This window comes from Haliotis rufescens, unplaced genomic scaffold (assembly GCF_023055435.1).
Source record: "Haliotis rufescens isolate VD_foot unplaced genomic scaffold, xgHalRufe1.0.p SCAF_2, whole genome shotgun sequence".
Classification (NCBI taxonomy): Eukaryota; Metazoa; Mollusca; class Gastropoda; order Lepetellida; family Haliotidae; genus Haliotis; species Haliotis rufescens.
In genome coordinates this window covers 34,185,600-34,207,603 of record NW_025963890.1, presented here as the reverse complement: position 1 = coordinate 34,207,603, position 22,004 = coordinate 34,185,600, and the positions used below count along the sequence as shown (strand labels likewise).

At 42.5% G+C, this 22,004-nt stretch overlaps 3 protein-coding genes across 6 annotated transcripts in view; 1 reads left to right on the top strand and 2 right to left on the bottom strand.

The window, feature by feature from the left end:
• Positions 1–4,225, top strand: part of LOC124111886 — a 55,277-nt gene extending 51,052 nt beyond the window's left edge. Inside the window, exon 3 of the mRNA XM_046471765.2 lies at positions 1,311–4,225. Within this exon, the coding sequence (XP_046327721.1) occupies positions 1,311–2,217 (907 nt within the window). The 3' untranslated portion in view covers positions 2,218–4,225. The remainder of the gene's footprint in view (positions 1–1,310) is intronic.
• Positions 4,226–9,939: 5,714 nt separating this feature from the next.
• On the bottom strand, positions 9,940–16,248 carry LOC125381924 (circumsporozoite protein-like). The gene is made up of 2 exons (XM_048399283.1): positions 16,171–16,248; positions 9,940–15,828 (listed from the first exon to the last, which is right to left on the bottom strand). Exons 1-2 carry the CDS (start codon positions 16,246–16,248, stop codon positions 14,596–14,598), a joined length of 1,311 nt encoding a protein of 436 aa, XP_048255240.1. The 3' UTR covers positions 9,940–14,595.
• LOC124111885 (protein EFR3 homolog B-like) overlaps positions 15,825–22,004 on the bottom strand; it is a 98,216-nt gene continuing 92,036 nt past the window's right edge. For 2 of the 4 annotated variants that reach the window (XM_046471763.2, XM_048399834.1), the window contains 4 exons: positions 21,819–21,907; positions 21,190–21,238; positions 19,668–19,777; positions 15,825–19,233 (listed from right to left, as the gene is read on the bottom strand). In XM_046471763.2, coding sequence (XP_046327719.2) covers positions 19,081–19,233; positions 19,668–19,777; positions 21,190–21,238; positions 21,819–21,907 — 401 coding nt within the window. In that variant the 3' untranslated portion in view covers positions 15,825–19,080. Of the gene's footprint in view, positions 19,234–19,667; positions 19,778–21,189; positions 21,239–21,818; positions 21,908–22,004 lie in introns of those variants that run through there. The other 2 variants (XM_048399833.1, XR_007222239.1) reach the window with 2 other exon arrangements.

The window sequence follows — 22,004 nt, the reverse complement described above, 5'->3', positions numbered from 1 at the left end:
CGAAAGAAAAACATGAGTTTTGAGTAAAGAAACATGTTCTCGCCCATGGGCCTGCCCATGGGCCAAACCTTTTTCTCGCCCATGGGCGAAATATTTCAATATTGCTATAAAATCGTTGAATTAAGTTAAAATGAGTTTAATTTTGTGTCATGATACTTGAATGAATACATTAAATGTATTTGCGAAACAAAAACAGGAGTTTTAAGTAAAGGAACATATTCTCGCCCATGGGCCTACCCATGGGCCTACCCATGGGCCTGCCCATGGGCCAAACCTTTTTCTCGCCCATGGGCGAAATATTTCAATATCGCTATAAAATCGTTGAATTAAGTTAAAATGAGTTAAATTTTGTGTCATGATACTTCAATAAATACATTTAATGTATTTGCGAAACAAAATCATGAGTTTAAAGTAAAGGAACATGTTCTCGCCCATGGGCCTGCCCATGGGCCTACCCATGGGCCACACTTCGCCCATGGGCAGGCCCATGGGCGACATAGTCTAAATATTGAGTTTTTAAAAACAATTTTTTTCATTTTTTCTTCCTTGGTATGTTCCCATGAAAAAGGCGTGTTTAATTTTGTAAATACCTTTAACCGAGACTGGGCAAAGAGCGTAGAGTTTCTGGACTTTTGGGTTTCCAGAATTAAAATGGGACGTGTTTATAATAGTCTGTCTCACAGTACGGCAGTAGTTTGCGGGCTGTGTGTAGTCGCGACGGCAAATTAAATTATGTCAGCCTTCTCACCATAAAACGTGTTTCTTTATGAATGTAAGATAATTATTTATCACTAAGGGGGAATGAAAGGCGACAATGTCATGAAGAAAATTTGCCTTTAGGTTTTATATAAGGAAAAATGTATGTTTGTTTGTTGTTTAACGTCACATTCAACAATATTCCAGCTGTATGACGGCGATCTGTAAATAATCGAGCGATTGTTATCAGGAGCATGGGATACGATGACAAGCATCAACAAGTCAGCGAGCCTGACCACCCGATCCCGTTAGTCGCCTCTTACGACAAGCATAGTCGCCTTTTACGACAAGCATAGTCGCCTTTTACGACAAGCATGGGTTGCCTGAAGACCTATTCTAATATTCACGGGTCGTAGGGACGAATGGATGTTTGTTATTTTCCTAAAAAATCAACGTTGGTATTAGGCAGAATACAAATCTCGTTCCTATTTCATATCAAGTTAATGTCCCACGTAATGTATTATTCCGCTCGAGTCATACCCTTGATATGAAAATGAAAGCTCGTTTATTATCATATAAGTATTATATTTAATAAGTAATATATATATTTGCAGATACCGTGCTGGATTTGTTCTGTGTTCTCTGGGAAAGATGACGATTCAACCAGAATTCGTGTCACTTCATGTGTTTGATAAAGTCTTTTTGAACAATTTGACTGTGCGGTATCCTGGTCCCAAGAACAACATAACACGCTGCTACAATGCATTTCTCTTCAAATATCGGAATGTTGCCGAGCTTGCGGCAAATATAGAAATCAGCCGTCTATTTGGTGTTGATAAGTTTGTCTTTTACAACCTAAGTGGCTCCTTCAGCGTATCCAAACTCCTGAAAAGTTACGAATCAGAGGGAGTAGTTGAGTTGAGAACCTGGAACCTACCAGTGCCAAGACCTGTAATACGTTACTGGGGCCAGCTAGGTGTCATCAACGACTGCGTCCTATCCCAAGTCCACACAGCTAGGTATGTGATGGTGATGGACTTTGATGAGATTGTTATACCACTCAAACACAAAACATTGTTGGAAATGGCGGACGACCTATTCCTGAAGTCTCAGAATACATCCAAACCTGCCGGGTCTCTGCTGTTCAGAAATGTCTTCTATCCTACCTATAGGAACCAGACCACTGCAAAGTATAAAATGAAACAAGTCGCCAAGAAATACAAGATAGCTCCTTTGTTGTACACGCTCCGTTCTCGGACAAACAGTCCCAAGATAAGGACAAAGGCTATGTTGAACCCGGACAGAGTGGAAGATGTGTTCATGCACTATGTGTGGAATTATAAAAAGGGATACGTAACAAATCTTGTGAGAGAAGATATGGCACATATTTTTCATTATCGATGGGCCAAGGACAAATATATGACAGATTTCGTTACACAGGATTTAACTATGCTCAACTTTTCAACCAGTATTTCCACCGCTGTCAAGGCGAGATTCCTCAAGGCTGGAATGGTCCCTTGATAAAACAGCGTGAATGTTGGACGATGGTGCTTTGTTTCGTACGGAATAGTTTCGTACTACAATTCAAAAAACTTGTTGGGTGGAATATATGTGAAGGGTTAAATATACTGTAGTTGGTCATGTGGTATAACCGTAACCATCTCACCAGTCCAGCTCCGAGCCCACTTGAACGGAATGGCCTGTGCAGCTTTTGGCATGACCCGTTGTAAATTATTCTATTCTCTCTAAAAACCCAAGCCTTAATGGGTGTCTCTCAAACGTGCTGACATATGGCCACTACTAGGTTATGTTGAAAATGTAATTTAGTGTATATTATTCATTCATTCTTCCTTGAATCCTTTTGATATTCGAGACAGATTTGGGAGATTCTTCATATTTGATTGTTCCAATGCTGGTAGTGTGACATGTTTTGTTGGGAGTAGTTACACAGAGGTAACCACGGACACGTTTCTTTAGTTTGGCCTGTTTGACCAACTTTAATCTGTATCTTTTCTGTTGCAGGGTTGGTTATAGTACAAACCTCTTCAATAGGTTTCTTTAAAACTGCACTTATCCAAAATACCTAATTGTTTCAATATGTGTCCAAAGTGAAACAGGAAACATTCGGCGTATCCCCCTCCAATCATAAGCCCTTCCAGGGAGGACCTTTAATCCCCAGCTGTCTATCAACACCTCGTTACTATACGTAGCCGGATCTTAGGCAGACAGACAGAATGTTTATTGACGTCTCATCCGACTTGCATTTAAAAATAGTATACAGCCTATGTAAAACAGACGGGCCACTTCATACGGATATGTAGGCGACAAAGATGGGTAAAATATACTTGCTAATACAAAAAAAACTATATTCATCTAATACGCAATAAATACACATTTCTAATGCTTATTATATTAAAAACTATCATTGGCCACTCGGTCCCGGTGTGCGTCTGTCACGTGATTACTATCAACATTATTCCCCATCAACGATAAACATGGCTGCAGTCTTCTAAAACTTCACCCCCAAGTTTGGCCTTCTGCCTTCAACCCTGAGCTACCCCCTCTGAGCGAACGTGCGCCCTTGGACACAATCACAACAAAGTACACTTGATTGTCAGTTATCTGCCATGTGCTATTGTCAACATCAACAGCAAGCACGGTACCTAAGTAAAAGAAGCGGTATCTGTTTATCCAGCACTGAAAGGGTACCCGGGAGTACGAGATGATGTCAACGCTAACCATCTGGGCTGGGAGCCGACAATTGGAATAAACACTTACCAGGTGGTCAGGATGCTTCATCACCCTGAGATTGACCTTTGTGATGTAAGGAATAACAAAGCGGGCGATGCGTATAAGGCTGGTTGCCTTTTCAGAACCAAAGAAATTTAATGTGATTACAAGCACTTGGGTAAATACAAATTAGGAAATGAAAAATAGACGAACTTCCATGAAATCCAACTCTCCTTTTTTCTCTTATTGACCTTAAACATGACACCGTCCAGTCAGCGATGCCGACATCCCCGTGACGTTGGAAAGACATGTTGAAAGGTATCATTAATTCACATTTATACCCTGAACACAATGGCAATGCTCTTCACATGAGCACATCTATATTTGAGTGACTACGTGAGTGAACTCATGTCATATACCTGTAGTTGAACTTACTGATTGGTCGTGAGTGAGGCCAAACTCAAATAATGTAATCTCAATTTGAATTTCGGAACAAAGATGCACTTTTCATCTAGCCCAGTGTTTTACTTCATTGTAACATCTGGTTGCCTAAAGCATTTGAATTTCTTTATAACAGATTCTCTTTCAGAAATGAGCAAATGGCACCTCCATGCAATATTGAGAACTAGAAACGAATATAACAAACACAGTGATTGCACTATAGAATCTATTATATAGAACTTCAAATACTGTTACAATAATTTATTTCAATGTCTACATTTTATGTTTGTGTTGTTGATGTATATTTATACATTATGCAATCAACGTGGGGTGTTTCAAATAAAGGACATTTACCTTGTTCATTTTTCAAATAAATTAACATGTTCACATGTCCCTTTCTCAAAGTTTAAGCAGTGGAATTTCGGAAGTCGTTAAAATATTACTTTCATTGCAGTTCAAATTGCCTATTCTCCTGTAGGGTGCGGCGTATTACCAACTTAAAGGCTTATAACATTTAAGATCATTTTGAAATAATACTAATGTATTATGAGGATATTAGATTTGTTTTGGATATATTGTGTCTGTACAAAACAACTCTTGTGGATTCTTTTATGCATTTACAAGGATGCATGAGGTCACAGATGCTGTATTTAATTATTGAAAATGTTCTCAGTATAGATTTGACCGGTTAGTATCGAGGATCCTTCGTGCTGCAGGATCTTACAAACACTTTTACATAAAGGTTACTACCCGAGTAGAAATGGTCATTGACAACTCATGCTTGCCGTAAGAGGCGAATATACTTGTTAGAAGAGGCGTTGAACGTAATCGGGTGGTCAGACTCGTTGACTTGGTTGATGCATGTCATCTTATCCAAATTGTGTAGATCGATGCTCCTGATGTCAGCCACTGAATTGTCTGGTCAAGACGATTATTTACAGACTGATGTAATATAGGTGGAATATTGCTGAGTGCAGCGTTAAACAACAAACAACATGGGTTACAACTGCACAAGATGTATTATGAATGTGTACCACGTTGCTTGTCGTAAAAGCCTATGGGCGGCAAACCGTTGTTGACAATGTGGGCAATGCTTTAAGCTGTCACCCTGTTCGAAGAATTGGATCGCTCTTAACATAAATTTGTTTGGCACAGACTCTAGTATTTTCAGAATGTCATGATATGGCTGGAATGTTGGTAACCTTACGACACATCAGACACATACCCTATGACACATCACAAATATACCTTAAGTCACATCACAAACATACTTTACATCACATCACAAACATACCTTACCTTACATCACAAACAATCTCACATCACAAACCACCTTACATTACATCAGATGCACACCTTACGACGCATCACATACATGAATACCCTACGACCGGTCAGACACATACTTCCACTCTCCCGGCAGACACTCCATCTACGTGACCGCGGAGGTGGTAAATGGGGTCTGAACCAGACAAATTCGTGACTGATATTGTGAGTAATATCCAATGCCGTTATTTACGATGACATTCAAATCACCAAGTTACGAAGCCTGACTACCTGACCCATTCATTCACCCTGTACGACAAGCAAAGGCTGCTGGATATCTATACCAACCCGACATTCACACAGGGTTGTCACTTGGTAACAAAAGCATAGGCTGCTGGACATCTATACCAACCTGACATTCACACAGGGTTGTCACCTGGTACCACAAGCATAGGCTACTGGATATCTAAACCAACCCGAAATTCACACAGGGTTGTCACTTGGTAACACAAGCATAGGCTGCTGGATATCTATACAAACCTGACATTCACACAGGGTTGTCACCTGGTAACACAAGCATAGGCTGCTGGATATCTATACCAACCCGACATTCACACAGGGTTGTCACCTGGTACCATAAGCATAGGCTGCTGGATACCTATACCAACCCGACATTCACACAGGGTTGTCACCTGGTACCACAAGCATAGGCTGCTGGACATCTATACCAACCCGACATTCACACAGGGTTGTCACTTGGTAACACAAGCATTCTACTGGATATCAATACCAACCCGACATTCACACAGGATTTCATGTCTTATAAACAAAACGATAATTTGATTCATTGTAGACTTCATGTGGAAGACGATTATTTACAGACTGATGTAATATAGGTGGAATATTGCTGAGTGCAGCGTTAAACAACAGACAACATGGGTTACAACTGCACAAGATGTATTATGAATGTGTACCACGTTGCTTGTCGTAAAAGCCTATGGGCGGCAAACCGTTGTTGACAATGTGGGCAATGCTTTAAGCTGTCACCCTGTTCGAAGAATTGGATCGCTCTTAACATAAATTTGTTTGGCACAGACTCTAGTATTTTCAGAATGTCATGATATGGCTGGAATGTTGGTAACCTTACGACACATCAGACACATACCCTATGACACATCACAAATATACCTTAAGTCACATCACAAACATACTTTACATCAGATCACAAACATACCTTACCTTACATCACAAACAATCTCACATCACAAACCACCTTACATTACATCAGATGCACACCTTACGACGCATCACATACATGAATACCCTACGACCGGTCAGACACATACTTCCACTCTCCCGGCAGACACTCCATCTACGTGACCGCGGAGGTGGTAAATGGGGTCTGAACCAGACAAATTCGTGACTGATATTGTGAGTAATATCCAATGCCGTTATTTACGATGACATTCAAATCACCAAGTTACGAAGCCTGACTACCTGACCCATTCATTCACCCTGTACGACAAGCAAAGGCTGCTGGATATCTATATCAACCCGACATTCACACAGGGTTGTCACTTGGTAACAAAAGCATAGGCTGCTGGACATCTATACCAACCCGACATTCGTACAGGGTCGTCACCTGGTAACACAAGCATAGGCTGCTGGACATCTATACCAACCTGACATTCACACAGGGTTGTCACCTGGTACCACAAGCATAGGCTACTGGATATCTAAACCAACCCGAAATTCACACAGGGTTGTCACTTGGTAACACAAGCATAGGCTGCTGGATATCTATACAAACCTGACATTCACACAGGGTTGTCACCTGGTAACACAAGCATAGGCTGCTGGATATCTATACCAACCCGACATTCACACAGGGTTGTCACCTGGTATCATAAGCATAGGCTGCTGGATACCTATACCAACCCGACATTCACACAGGGTTGTCACCTGGTACCACAAGCATAGGCTGCTGGACATCTATACCAACCCGACATTCACACAGGGTTGTCACTTGGTAACACAAGCATTCTACTGGATATCAATACCAACCCGACATTCACACAGGATTTCATGTCTTATAAACAAAACGATAATTTGATTCATTGTAGACTTCATGTGGAAGACGATTATTTACAGACTGATGTAATATAGGTGGAATATTGCTGAGTGCAGCGTTAAACAACAAACAACATGGGTTACAACTGCACAAGATGTATTATGAATGTGTACCACGTTGCTTGTCGTAAAAGCCTATGGGCGGCAAACCGTTGTTGACAATGTGGGCAATGCTTTAAGCTGTCACCCTGTTCGAAGAATTGGATCGCTCTTAACATAAATTTGTTTGGCACAGACTCTAGTATTTTCAGAATGTCATGATATGGCTGGAATGTTGGTAACCTTACGACACATCAGACACATACCCTATGACACATCACAAATATACCTTAAGTCACATCACAAACATACTTTACATCACATCACAAACATACCTTACCTTACATCACAAACAATCTCACATCACAAACCACCTTACATTACATCAGATGCACACCTTACGACGCATCACATACATGAATACCCTACGACCGGTCAGACACATACTTCCACTCTCCCGGCAGACACTCCATCTACGTGACCGCGGAGGTGGTAAATGGGGTCTGAACCAGACAAACTCGTGACTGATATTGTAAGTAATATCCAATGCCGTTATTTACGATGACATTCAAATCACCAAGTTACGAAGCCTGACTACCTGACCCATTTATTCACCTTGTACGACAAGCAAAGGCTGCTGGATATCTATACCAACCCGACATTCACACAGGGTTGTCACTTGGTAACACAAGCATTCTACTGGATATCAATACCAACCCGACATTCACACAGGATTTCATGTCTTATAAACAAAACGATAATTTGATTCATTGTAGACTTCATGTGGAAGACGATTATTTACAGACTGATGTAATATAGGTGGAATATTGCTGAGTGCAGCGTTAAACAACAAACAACATGGGTTACAACTGCATAAGATGTATTATGAATGTGTACCACGTTGCTTGTCGTAAAAGCCTACGGGCGGCAAACCGTTGTTGACAATGTGGGCAATGCTTTAAGCTGTCACCCTGTTCGAAGAACTGGATCGCTCTTAACATAAATCTGTTTGGCACAGACTCTAGTATTTTCAGAATGTCATGATATGGCTGGAATGTTGGTAATCTTACGACACATCAGACACATACCCTATGACACATCACAAATATACCTTAAGTCACATCACAAACATACTTTACATCACATCACAAACATACCTTACCTTACATCACAAACAATCTCACATCACAAACCACCTTACATTACATCAGATGCACACCTTACGACGCATCACATACATGAATACCCTACGACCGGTCAGACACATACTTCCACTCTCCCGGCAGACACTCCATCTACGTGACCGCGGAGGTGGTAAATGGGGTCTGAACCAGACAAACTCGTGACTGATATTGTGAGTAATATCCAATGCCGTTATTTACGATGACATTCAAATCACCAAGTTACGAAGCCTGACTACCTGACCCATTCATTCACCTTGTACGACAAGCAAAGGCTGCTGGATATCTATACCAACCCGACATTCACACAGGGTTGTCACTTGGTAACACAAGCATTCTACTGGATATCAATACCAACCCGACATTCACACAGGGTTGTCACCTGGTACCATAAGCATAGGCTGCTGGACATCTATACCAACCCGACATTCGTACAGGGTTGTCACCTGGTAAAACAAGCATAGGCTGCTGGATATCTATACCAACCCGAAATTCACACAGGGTTGTCACCTGGTAACACAAGCATAGGCTGCTGGATATCTATACAAACCTGACATTCAAACAGGGATGTCACTTGGTAACACAAGCATAGGCTGCTGGATATCTATACCAACCTGACATTCACACAGGGTTGTCACCTGGTACCACATGCATAGGCTGCTGGATATCTATACCAACCCGAAATTCAAACAGGGTTGTCACTTGGTAACACAAGCATAGGCTGCTGGACATCCATACCAACCTGACATTCACACAGGGTTGTCACCTGGTACCACAAGCATAGGCTGCTGGACATCTATACCAACCCGACATTCACAAAGGGTTGTCACTTGGTAACACAAGCATAGGCTGCTGGATATCTATACAAACCTGACATTCACACAGGGTTGTCACCTGGTAACACAAGCATAGGCTGCTGGATATCTATACCAACCTGACATTCACACAGGGTTGTCACCTGGTACCATAAGCATAGGCTGCTGGATATCTATACCAACCCGACATTCACACAGGGTTGTCACTTGGTAACACAAGCATAGGCTGCTGGATATCTATACCATCCCGACATTCACACAGGGTTGTCACCTGGTACCACAAGCATAGGCTGCTGGACATCTATACCAACCCGACATTCACACAGGGTTGTCACTTGGTAACACAAGCATTCTACTGGATATCAATACCAACCTGACATTCACACAGGATTTCATGTCTTATAAACAAAACGATAATTTGATTCATGGTAGACTTCATGTGGAAGTTCCAGAAATAATGGAAATTTAATTGCAATAAGTATTATTTTATGAAATGACAGCACACTGTCAAACATTAATTCACATTAGTTGCTTACGTATTCCTGTCAGATTTAATTACAAATTAATATATTTTTCAGTGCCAAGTTGTGTTATTATGGGTTGTAACTCGCTTACCTCCTAGCAATAAGACAACAGAGATGTGTATTTATAATATTTTAATAGCACAAATGAAGTTGAGTCAACATTCGCTCCTCTTAGATCTAACATTCAAACAGTGTGATGATGCAGGGCCACATATATAGATGGAACACAGTGCTGACAGGAGCATTGTCAACAACCTTTCAGTACCTGGCGTAAAGCAAACACACTGCTGTGTACCCGCACTTACCAGCATCTGCAACTAGAACTACAACCAGTGTTGCAACTCTCACCAGAACAGAGTCATATTTTTATGAAAAATCATCAAAAGAAACATGTGTCTTTGATTCAGCAGTGTTGCCATTCCTGTTGGCTTTCTGACACCACATTCTCTTCTTAAATACACATTAGCCTTCACAGTTGTCACGTGAAAAGCAGATGATTTGCCCAGCCAGGTACATTACTGTATTTAGTCTGTGCGCCAGGTACTCAGAAGTGTAAAGTGAGGACAATGAACCGTTCAGCAACACCAACATTCCATGAGTTGAACAGATTTCACAAGCAAACCTTGGTCATCTAACACAATTCCTGTACTGTTTTTAAACAGTATTGTTTGTTCCATAAACATTTTCTCATCCTAACAGGCAAAGTGAGCTCGTAAAATCTGTCTATAAATATTTCAATCATGCATTACAGACATATCATGTAATACTCTTAAATCAGATTGATAAAAGTCAAGTAAAAGCAGCCATATATGTCATCTGCGTCTTGTCATCTGGCTGGTCACAGTTGGAGACACTAAATTCGGTTTTATACCTGAGTCAGCAATATTGCAGCCACTCTATGGTGATTTCTAAGTAATCAAATCAACCAGACAAACCAATGGTCAATAATGTGAGCACCAATCCACTGTTAGTATGACGACACACAATCAACTAATAGCCTGTCTTACCTGCATGGAGTATTCCTACTCAAAAGCCATCATGATCAGCCAATCCCCAGTTGGTTCATGTCAAGCATGAGGGACTGGGATGCTGGACCTCAGAGAACTTGGTTACTATGATGCTTACTATTTCAGGTGGCTGAAAGACACTACCATGACTAGTAAAACAGCTGTAGCTTGTGGGGAAACATCCTTATGTCATACTAAAATTATGACATTTCCTAATCAGCATGATGTCTTATTAATCCTAGAACTGTGATTTCCTGGTGTAAACGTGTGTGGCTGGTCATTGTGACTACCACCTCCCTTACAGAGTCAGCATTCAATTACCCCTTGTGAGGCATTACCATTCATAAATACATCAATTTAATATTCACATTAATGCCATAAGAAATATTGGGTTCCTACCCTAATACATATTTAATGCTTGTATCTCAGACAGTCATTTCGTTGTTAAACACAATGTTTATTATTTATCTGTCACCAACCCATTAGTTTGGTTTTCAAAGTTTTCTCAGGGGCTATTTTACATCTTGCAGAAATGTTAAAATTATTACCCCAACCACAAGAAAACAAATGGTTTTATTAATTTAACACTAAATCCAAAACATAGTTCATTGTGAAGTTACATATAATGGTATTTCATGAAAGGATTTCATTGCTATTCCAATCACAAAATACATAATTTTCAATTAACACTGACATTTACCCAGTTTGGACGTACGAATCACAAGGTACTGTTTCATGAAGTCAGATTCTGCTGTCTCTCAAAGGTTACATTAATTGCATTCACATAATAATATTCCATGATGAAGAAATGGTATCAACAAACTTAATCTGCACCAAATCTGCACCAAAAGAATCCATTAATGTTAATGAGTAGAGTATTTTTTCATGATTTCATTTCAACAACATAAATTCATACAAGCATACATACACATGTGGAAAGACAAAGAAATAGAGCTCTATATGTGCCTAAGGAGAGACTAGTGGAAATAAATACCCAATGTTTATCACAGATATTTAGTAATCTAATATACACACAGCCTTAGCAGTGGTTGAAATTAAGGATGAAAGTCAAGGGGTCCTTGGACATCCATGTTCTCAACAGTAAAGTCCTGTTGCCAGGACCCCCAAAGCCCTTAATGTCTATATATACAACACTGCTAAGATCACATTTCTAGGGAGGAGTGACATTATGTACACAATATATGAACCATAAGCAGGTTATATATACAAGATGTTTACAACATTTCAATATGGTACCCATTTATAAAAACATTTAATAACACAGCAGTTTACATGAATTATCAATGTTTATACTTAAATATTGTAAAAATAATTTGGCTATCACTGTTTTTAAATGGCGACTGAATTGTTGTCATGTTAATTTATTCATTTACGTATTTCATAATTAATATGAAACATTATCATACCTCCATGTCAGAATGATGAGATCAAATTGATCCACATGATCTTGATAAAATACTGTGTGACCTGCCTTGGAGGGAAATAAATTTCTTAGCGGGAGAATGAATCATTAATATGACGTCAGGAGCAAGACAGGCTGCAAATCCCTTACACCCCGCTTACAAGCAAAAAGCTCCACACTTTTTCTGAATCAAGGAATGTCATGTGACATAGCACTAGTTAACCTCAGCTCAATAGCTCAGGTACCGTGTTAGGTTCCTAGAACCTATACGAGATGCATGAAACACGATGTACCCCTCATGATCCTACTACAACTAATATTGCCTGACAAGACACAAAATGAAGACTTTGCTGTGACATGATTAAAACATAACATCTAGTCGGTTCCAAATTTAAATGTCTCACAACATGCACACTACATACACATATTGCTGCAAAATATCTGTAAAAAGAAAAACAAGATACAGATTATACTATATCAATCCTTATTCATTAATTTAGAGTGCCTGATACATATTAATAAATTAACATTCAGTGCAAACTGGTAATGTTACAAATATCCCCCTGCTGTATTCCTACTGGATGTATCAGACTCCTCTCCCTGCTGTACTCCTACTGGATGTATCAGACTCCTCTCCCTGCTGTATTCCTACTGGATGTATCAGACTCCTCTCCCTGCTGTATTCCTACTGGATGTATCAGACTCCTCTCCCTGCTGTATTCCTACTGGATGTATCAGACTCCTCTCCCTGCTGTACTCCCACTTGATGTATCAGACACCTCCCCTGCTGTATTCCCACTGGATGTATCAGACACCTCCCCTGCTGTATTCCCACTTGATGTATCAGACACCTCCCCTGCTGTATTCCCACTGGATGTATCAGACACCTCCCCTGCTGTATTCCCACTGGATGTATCAGACACCTCCCCTGCTGTACTCCCACTTGATGTATCAGACACCTCCCCTGCTGTATTCCCACTGGATGTATCAGACACCTCCCCTGCTGTATTCCCACTGGATGTATCAGACTCCTCCCCTGCTGTATTCCCACTGGATGTATCAGACACCTCCCCTGCTGTATTCCCACTGGATGTATCAGACACCTCCCCTGCTGTATTCCCACTGGATGTATCAGACACCTCCCCTGCTGTATTCCCACTGGATGTATCAGACACCTCCCCTGCTGTATTCCCACTGGATGTATCAGACACCTCCCCTGCTGTATTCCCACTTGATGTATCAGACTCCTCCCCCTGCTGTATTCCCACTTGATGTATCAGACACCTCCCCTGCTGTATTCCCACTGGATGTATCAGACACCTCCCCTGCTGTACTCCCACTTCATGTATCAGACACCTCCCCTGCTGTATTCCCACTGGATGTATCAGACACCTCCCCTGCTGTATTCCCACTGGATGTATCAGACACCTCCCCTGCTGTATTCCCACTGGATGTATCAGACACCTCCCCTGCTGTACTCCCACTTGATGTATCAGACACCTCCCCTGCTGTATTCCCACTGGATGTATCAGACACCTCCCCTGCTGTATTCCCACTGGATGTATCAGACACCTCCCCTGCTGTATTCCCACTGGATGTATCAGACACCTCCCCTGCTGTATTCCCACTGGATGTATCAGACACCTCCCCTGCTGTATTCCCACTTGATGTATCAGACACCTCCCCTGCTGTATTCCCACTTGATGTATCAGACTCCTCCCCCTGCTGTACTCCTACTTGATGTATCAGACACCTCCCCTGCTGTATTCCCACTGGATGTATCAGACACCTCCCCTGCTGTACTCCCACTTGATGTATCAGACACCTCCCCTGCTGTATTCCCACTGGATGTATCAGACACCTCCCCTGCTGTACTCCCACTTGATGTATCAGACACCTCCCCTGCTGTACTCCCACTTGATGTATCAGACTCCTCCCCCTGCTGTACTCCTACTTGATGTATCAGACACCTCCCCTGCTGTATTCCCACTGGATGTATCAGACTCCTCTCCCTGCTGTATTCCTACTGGATGTATCAGACACCTCCCCTGCTGTATTCCCACTGGATGTGTCAGACACCTCCCCTGCTGTACTCCCACTTGATGTATCAGACTCCTCTCCCTGCTGTATTCCTACTGGATGTATCAGACTCCTCTCCCTGCTGTACTCCCACTTTATGTATCAGACACCTCCCCTGCTGTATTCCCACTGGATGTATCAGACTCCTCTCCCTGCTGTACTCCCACTTGATGTATCAGACTCCTCTCCCTGCTGTACTCCCACTTGATGTATCAGACACCTCCCCTGCTGTATTCCCACTGGATGTATCAGACACCTCCCCTGCTATATTCCCACTGGATGTATCAGACTCCTCCCCTGCTGTATTCCTACTGGATGTATCAGACACCTCCCCTGCTGTATTCCCACTGGATGTATCAGACACCTCCCCTGCTGTATTCCCACTTGATGTATCAGACTCCTCCCCTGCTGTATTCCCACTGGATGTATCAGACACCTCCCCTGCTGTATTCCCACTGGATGTATCAGACTCCTCCCCTGCTGTATTCCCACTGGATGTATCAGACACCTCCCCTGCTGTATTCCCACTGGATGTATCAGACACCTCCCCTGCTGTATACCACTGGATGTATCAGACACCTCCCCTGCTGTATTCCCACTGGATGTATCAGACACCTCCCCTGCTGTATTCCCACTGGATGTATCAGACACCTCCCCTGCTGTATTCCCACTGTATGTATCAGACACCTCCCCTGCTGTATTCCCACTGGATGTATCAGACTCCTCCCCTGCTGTATTCCCACTGGATGTATCAGACTCCTCCCCTGCTGTATTCCCACTGGATGTATCAGACACCTCCCCTGCTGTATTCCCACTGGATGTATCAGACACCTCCCCTGCTGTATTCCCACTGGATGTATCAGACACCTCCCCTGCTGTATTCCCACTGGATGTATCAGACTCCTCCCCTGCTGTATTCCCACTGGATGTATCAGACTCCTCCCCTGCTGTATTCCCACTGGATGTATCAGACACCTCCCCTGCTGTATTCCCACTGGATGTATCAGACTCCTCCCCTGCTGTATTCCCACTGGATGTATCAGACACCTCCCCTGCTGTATTCCCACTGGATGTATCAGACACCTCCCCTGCTGTATTCCCACTGGATGTATCAGACTCCTCTCCTGCTGTATTCCCACTGGATGTATCAGACACCTCCCCTGCTGTATTCCCACTGGATGTATCAGACACCTCCCCTGCTGTATTCCCACTGGATGTATCAGACACCTCCCCTGCTGTATTCCCACTGGATGTATCAGACACCTCCCCTGCTGTATTCCTACTGGATGTATCAGACTCCTCCCCTGCTGTATTCCTACTGGATGTATCAGACTCCTCTCCCTGCTGTACTCCCACTTGATGTATCAGACACCTCCCCTGCTGTATTCCTTCTGGATTTATCAGACACCTCCCCTGCTGTACTCCCACTGGATGTATCGGACTCCTCCCCTGCTGTATTCCCACTGGATGTATCAGACTCCTCCCCCTGCTGTATTCCTACTGGATGTATCAGACTCTTCATCTGCTGTACTCCCACTGGATGTATCAGACTTCTCCCCCTGCCATACTCCCAATGGATGTATCAGACTCCTCCCCTGCTGTATTCCTACTGGATGTATCAGGCTCCTCCCACTGGATGTATCAGGCTCCTCCCCTGCTGTATTCTGACTGGATCTAACAGACCCCTCCCCCTGCTGTATTCCCACTGGATGTATCACACTTCTCCCCCTGCCGTACGCCCAATGGATGTATCACACTCCTCCCCCTGCTGTATTCCTACTTGATGTATGAGGCTCCTCCCACTGGATGTAACAGGCTCCTCCCCTGCTGTATTCTCACTGTGTTATTGCCACTTGCTACTTTGAAAGACTTCCCCTGGCTAGTATACCACTTAAACCAGTCTATACCCTCTGCCATCTCCCCCTTTGTGGCTTTCTACCATGCTGACAATAGGAAGTTTAACAACAGTATGAATATAACAAGAATCCTTAAATCGACAGACTACTTCATCAAATACCAATGAATGCATTTTCAGACTACACAAATAAATCATGCCAAATCATATGGTATTAACAAACAAAAGAGAACTCATTGTGAAACACCACAATGCCACATCACTATCTAAGTGAAATGATTGTCACAATGATGGATAACAAATGCTGTGGACAAAGCTACTAATAAATATTTCTACCATACATGCAATTTACAAATGCTGAGATTTACAAAGAATGACCCTTGTTAAAAAGGTTCCCATGAATGCCGCTGGTCTCTAAGTGCCCCCACTGAAGTGATGGAGTATGTACACATGTATTCATGTAAGTAGCTCGCAGACAGGACATATGCTAAAACACTACACAAGTTCACATCCATCCTACTGCTGCCTTTGATACAAGATGGCGTTCTCAAATGGATCTACCTCTCCTAGAGTAATCTATTTAGAAATCTAGGTCCTCTACAAATGGTTCTAGTATGGCTCTAGCATGGTTTTGGCCTTGTGGTTGTGGACATGGTTGCTATTGGTGCAAGTGATGAACATTTAGCTTCTCCATTGCATCATATGGGACAGAAAGATTCAAACAATGCCGACAATATAGTTAAAGCTATAGATATAATGATGTGATCTTTTAAAAGCTTGATTACCAAACCATACTTCAATTGTCAAGACTATATTTCTACATTCATAACTAAACTGCCTTCAGTTCACTTGTTTCTGGAGGGTCAAAATAGTTTTCTTCTGTTGATTATCATCCAAACCAAATTGCATTATGTTTGGATTTTAAATGAAATGCACAGAAATCTATACATTTACAAAGATGAAAGCAAATGTACCTTTTCCAACCTTGCATCTGCCTGACTTTTCAGGATTGGGTTGAGATACAAGTATACTGAAGGCTTTGTTCATGAGTGCATTGGTAGAAATGCTACATACTTCTGACAATCTGAATGGACAAATGAACAGAGACAATATGACTCTCAAATTCATTATACAGGGATAAGAAAGTTTTTTAAAAAACACTTAAAGGGAAAGCCGCAATATACAAGTGCAACAATCTTGAATGCGTGTTAAAACCTCATTTTACCTTACATCAACTTAAAAGGACAGTATGTCGAAAGTTAACATTCTTATCGTTGACTATAGTTGAAGGTGCAGATAATTTCATGTCATTATTTCCAACAACAGGACACTCTCTCACACTCTTTTTTATGGTAAGATGTTATGACATCATCCCTCTTACGCTCCCTACCATGGTCAGCTAGCATGACATCATCTCTCTTATGCACACTGCTATGGTCAGCTGATGTGATACTGTCTCTCTTACACTCTCTACTACAGTCTGCTCGTTTGACGACAAATCTCTTCGCTCTCTGCTATAGGGAGCTGACATGGGACTGTCTCTCTCACACTCTCTGCTACAGTCTCCTCATGTGCGACGCCATATCTCTTCTCTCTCTGCTATAGGCAGCTAGCATGGGACTGTCTCTCTTACACACTCTGCTACAGTCTGCCCGTGTGATGCCATATCTCTTCTCTCTCTGCTATAGGTAGCTGACATGGGACTGTCTCTCTCACACTCTCTGCTACAGTCTCCTCATGTGCGACGCCATATCTCTTCGCTCTCTGCTATAGGCAGCTAGCATGGGACTGTCTCTCTTACACACTCTGCTACAGTCTGCCCGTGTGATGCCATATCTCTTCTCTCTCTGCTATAGGCAGCTAGCATGGGACTGTCTCTCTTACACACTCTGCTACAGTCTGCCCGTGTGACGCCATATCTCTTCGCTCTCTGCTATAGGTAGCTGGCATTGGACTGTCTCTCTTACACTCTCTGCTACAGTCTGCTCATGTGACACTATATCTCTTCTCTCTCTGCTATAGGCAGCTAGCATGGGACTGTCTCTCTTACACACTCTGCTACAGTCTGCCCGTGTGATGCCATATCTCTTCTCTCTCTGCTATAGGCAGCTAGCATGGGACTGTCTCTCTTACACACTCTGCTAAAGTCTGCCCGTGTGACGCCATATCTCTTCGCTCTCTGCTATAGGCAGCTGGCATGGGACTGTCTCTCTTACACTCTCTGCTACAGTCTGCTCATGTGACGCTATATCTCTTCGCTCTCTGCTATAGGCAGCTAGCATGGGACTGGCTCTCTTACACACTCTGCTACAGTCTGCCCGTGTGACGCTATATCATTGCTCTCTGCTATAGGCAGCTAGCATGGGACTGTCTCTCTTACACTCTCTGCTACAGTCTGCCCGTGTGATGCCATATCTCTTCTCTCTCTGCTATAGGCAGTTAGCATGGGACTGGCTCTCTTACACACTCTGCTACAGTCTGCTCATGTGACGCTATATCTCTTCGCTCTCTGCTATAGGCAGCTGGCATGGGACTGTCTCTCTTACACTCTCTGCTACAGTCTGTCCGTGTGATGCCATATCTCTTCTCTCTCTGCTATAGGCAGCTAGCATGGGACTGTCTCTCTTACACACTCTGCTAAAGTCTGCCCGTGTGATGCCATATCTTTTCTCTCTGCTATAGGCAGCTAGCATGGGACTGTCTCTCTTACACACTCTGCTACGGTAAACTGGTGTGATACTGTAATTTTCCACTCTGCACCGGTCAGGCGGTGTGATACAGAATGATCAGATATGTTTTGACCCATGATGTGAAAACCAATTATCAGAAATATGTAGCAAACCAAAACAAAAACATGTGATCATAAATGACTGTTCATAGTCTAAAACACAGATTTAGTATACAAAGAGATCTGGGAACTGCATCTCAAACACAGGCACGGATGTTGTTGACTTGCCCTCGTCATCGGTTGTGGTGGTGGTTGGGTTCGGGACAGTCTCCTCCACCATGTCCAGGATCTCACTCAGCTTGTTGTGGAAGTGGTTGGACTGTAACAAAGTCACCACACAGTCAGACAGAGAGACAGACAGACAGACAGATTTATTTGAGCAACACCCTATGGAGTTATGAGAGACTATTTAATATGTGTAAACACATGTATATACTTCACATATATTGCATATGATATAAATGACTGTACCAGGTTATTCACAAAAGAGAATACTCTATAATACTACATGGTGTAAACCATCCAATGGCGTTTGGTTGTTAACGTATTCTTGCAGGTCTTGGCAGCTGTAATAAGCAATTCTTGGCTGCACAGTATAAAACCTACTTTCTGTAAAACACTAAAACTATAAAAATCAGGACAGATGTAACGACATTTGGAAATAAAATGAAACCTACTTTCATTGGTCGCCTGTGCCTGTGCTTAAAGTAAGGCAAAGGTTATGCTTATATCTTCAAGCCCTTAAGTACTCACCTTTGCTTCTGACCTCGCTACAATCTCCTCGAAGGGAGCTTTTTGGAAGGTCTCCAGGATCTCCTTTCTCTTCCTGTCCTCCTGCTCCTTACTAGCACAGCTGTCCTCTGCTGTAACAGTCATAACACACACTCAGGCAGGTCATAACACACACTCAGGCAGGTCATAACACACACTCAGGCAGGTCATAACACACACTCAGGCAGATCATAACACACACTCAGGCAGGTCATAACACACACTCAGGCAGGTCATAACACACACTCAGGCAGGTCATAACACACACTCAGGCAGGTCATAACATACACTCAGGCAGGTCATAACACACACTCAGGCAGGTCATAACACACACTCAGGCAGGTCATAACACACTCATGTAGGTCATAACATACACTCATGTAGGTCATAACATACACTCAGGCAGGTCATAACACACACTCAGGCAGGTCATAACACACACTCAGGCAGTTCATAACACACACTCAGGCAGGTCATAACACACCCTCAGGCAGGTCATAACACACAGTCAGGCAGGTCATAACACACACTCAGGCAGTTCATAACACACACTTAGGCAGGTCATAACACACACTCAGGCAGGTCATAACACACACTTAGGCAGGTCATAACACACACTCAGGCAGGTCATAACACACTCAGGCAGGTCATAACACACACTCAGGCAGGTCATAACACACACTCAGGCAGGTCATAACACACTCATGTAGGTCATAACATACACTCAGGCAGGTCATAACACACACTCAGGCAGGTCATAACACACACTCAGGCAGTTCATAACACACACTCAGGCAGGTCATAACACACCCTCAGGCAAGTCATAACACACACTCAGGCAGGTCATAACACACACTCAGGCAGTTCATAACACACACTTAGGCAGTTCATAACACAATCTCAGGCAGGTCATAACACACACTCAGGCAGGTCATAACACACACTCAGGCAGGTCATAACACACACTTAGGCAGGTCATAACACACTCAGGCAGGTCATAACACACACTCAGGCAGGTCATAACACACACTCAGGCAGGTCATAACACACTCATGTAGGTCATAACATACACTCAGGCAGGTCATAACACACACTCAGGCAGGTCATAACACACACTCAGGCAGTTCATAACACACACTCAGGCAGGTCATAACACACCCTCAGGCAAGTCATAACACACACTCAGGCAGGTCATAACACACCCTCAGGCAAGTCATAACACACACTCAGGCAGGTCATAACACACACTCAGGCAGTTCATAACACACACTTAGGCAGTTCATAACACAATCTCAGGCAGGTCATAACACACACTCAGGCAGGTCATAACACACACTCAGGCAGGTCATAACACACACTTAGGCAGGTCATAACACACACTCAGGCAGGTCATAACACACACTCAGGCAGGTTATAACACACTCAGGTCAGAAGTGTTTTTCTACCATGGATGCCAAGTTACTATGGAAATGGCAGTACTGATCTGTAAACCACTCAAACATACCCAACATTTTCTTAAGTGACTCTACTGTTATTTCCTCATCAAGTCTTCTCTGGAAAAAGAAAAAGACACTAAGTCAGTAAACAAATGAAAACAATATCATAAAGGAACAGAACATCTTTTTGTGTCAGAGTCAGCAGGACCTCGGCTATATTGGAGAGGTCTGTAAAAACTCAGCTCTGGAAAAGTCAAAAGAGTGGTTGACATTAAAACCACCCATTCCTTAATAGTCAGCTCTAATGACAAGCATGGATTATTGAAAAACCTATTGTGCTCCAGAATCTCAAAAACATGATAAAATATGTACAACATGAAACAAAGAGTACATTACTCAGCTCAAATGTAAATCTACATCATTACCTCATTCACAATTTAATCATCAGATTGTCAAATGTCTGTTATTGTAATGATATGAATGCCTGTAAATACAAGATACAGAGACAAAGTAAATGGCTCCACATGTTTCCAGACAGCAATTCATGACTTCTGACAGGATTTTTATATAAAATACCAGTAAATAGAACCTAAATAAACTGTTTTGCATCACTGTAATTACAGAACCTAAAAGGTTCTTGTAGTATGTGGTAGAAGCTTGGGTCATGGCAGAGTATTAGCATCAGCTGCAACCTTACCCTGAGCATTGAAGGAGAACCATCTACACTCTCCATCTCAATGTTGATAGACGCTATGTCACTAACGCTTCGCCCAATATCAGGAGTCTCTGAAAGCAAACAATAACAAAGTCAACCAGAAACAAACTAATAACACTGCAATGTAGAATTTTCATCAAATGATTCCACATTTACTTTAAAATAAAA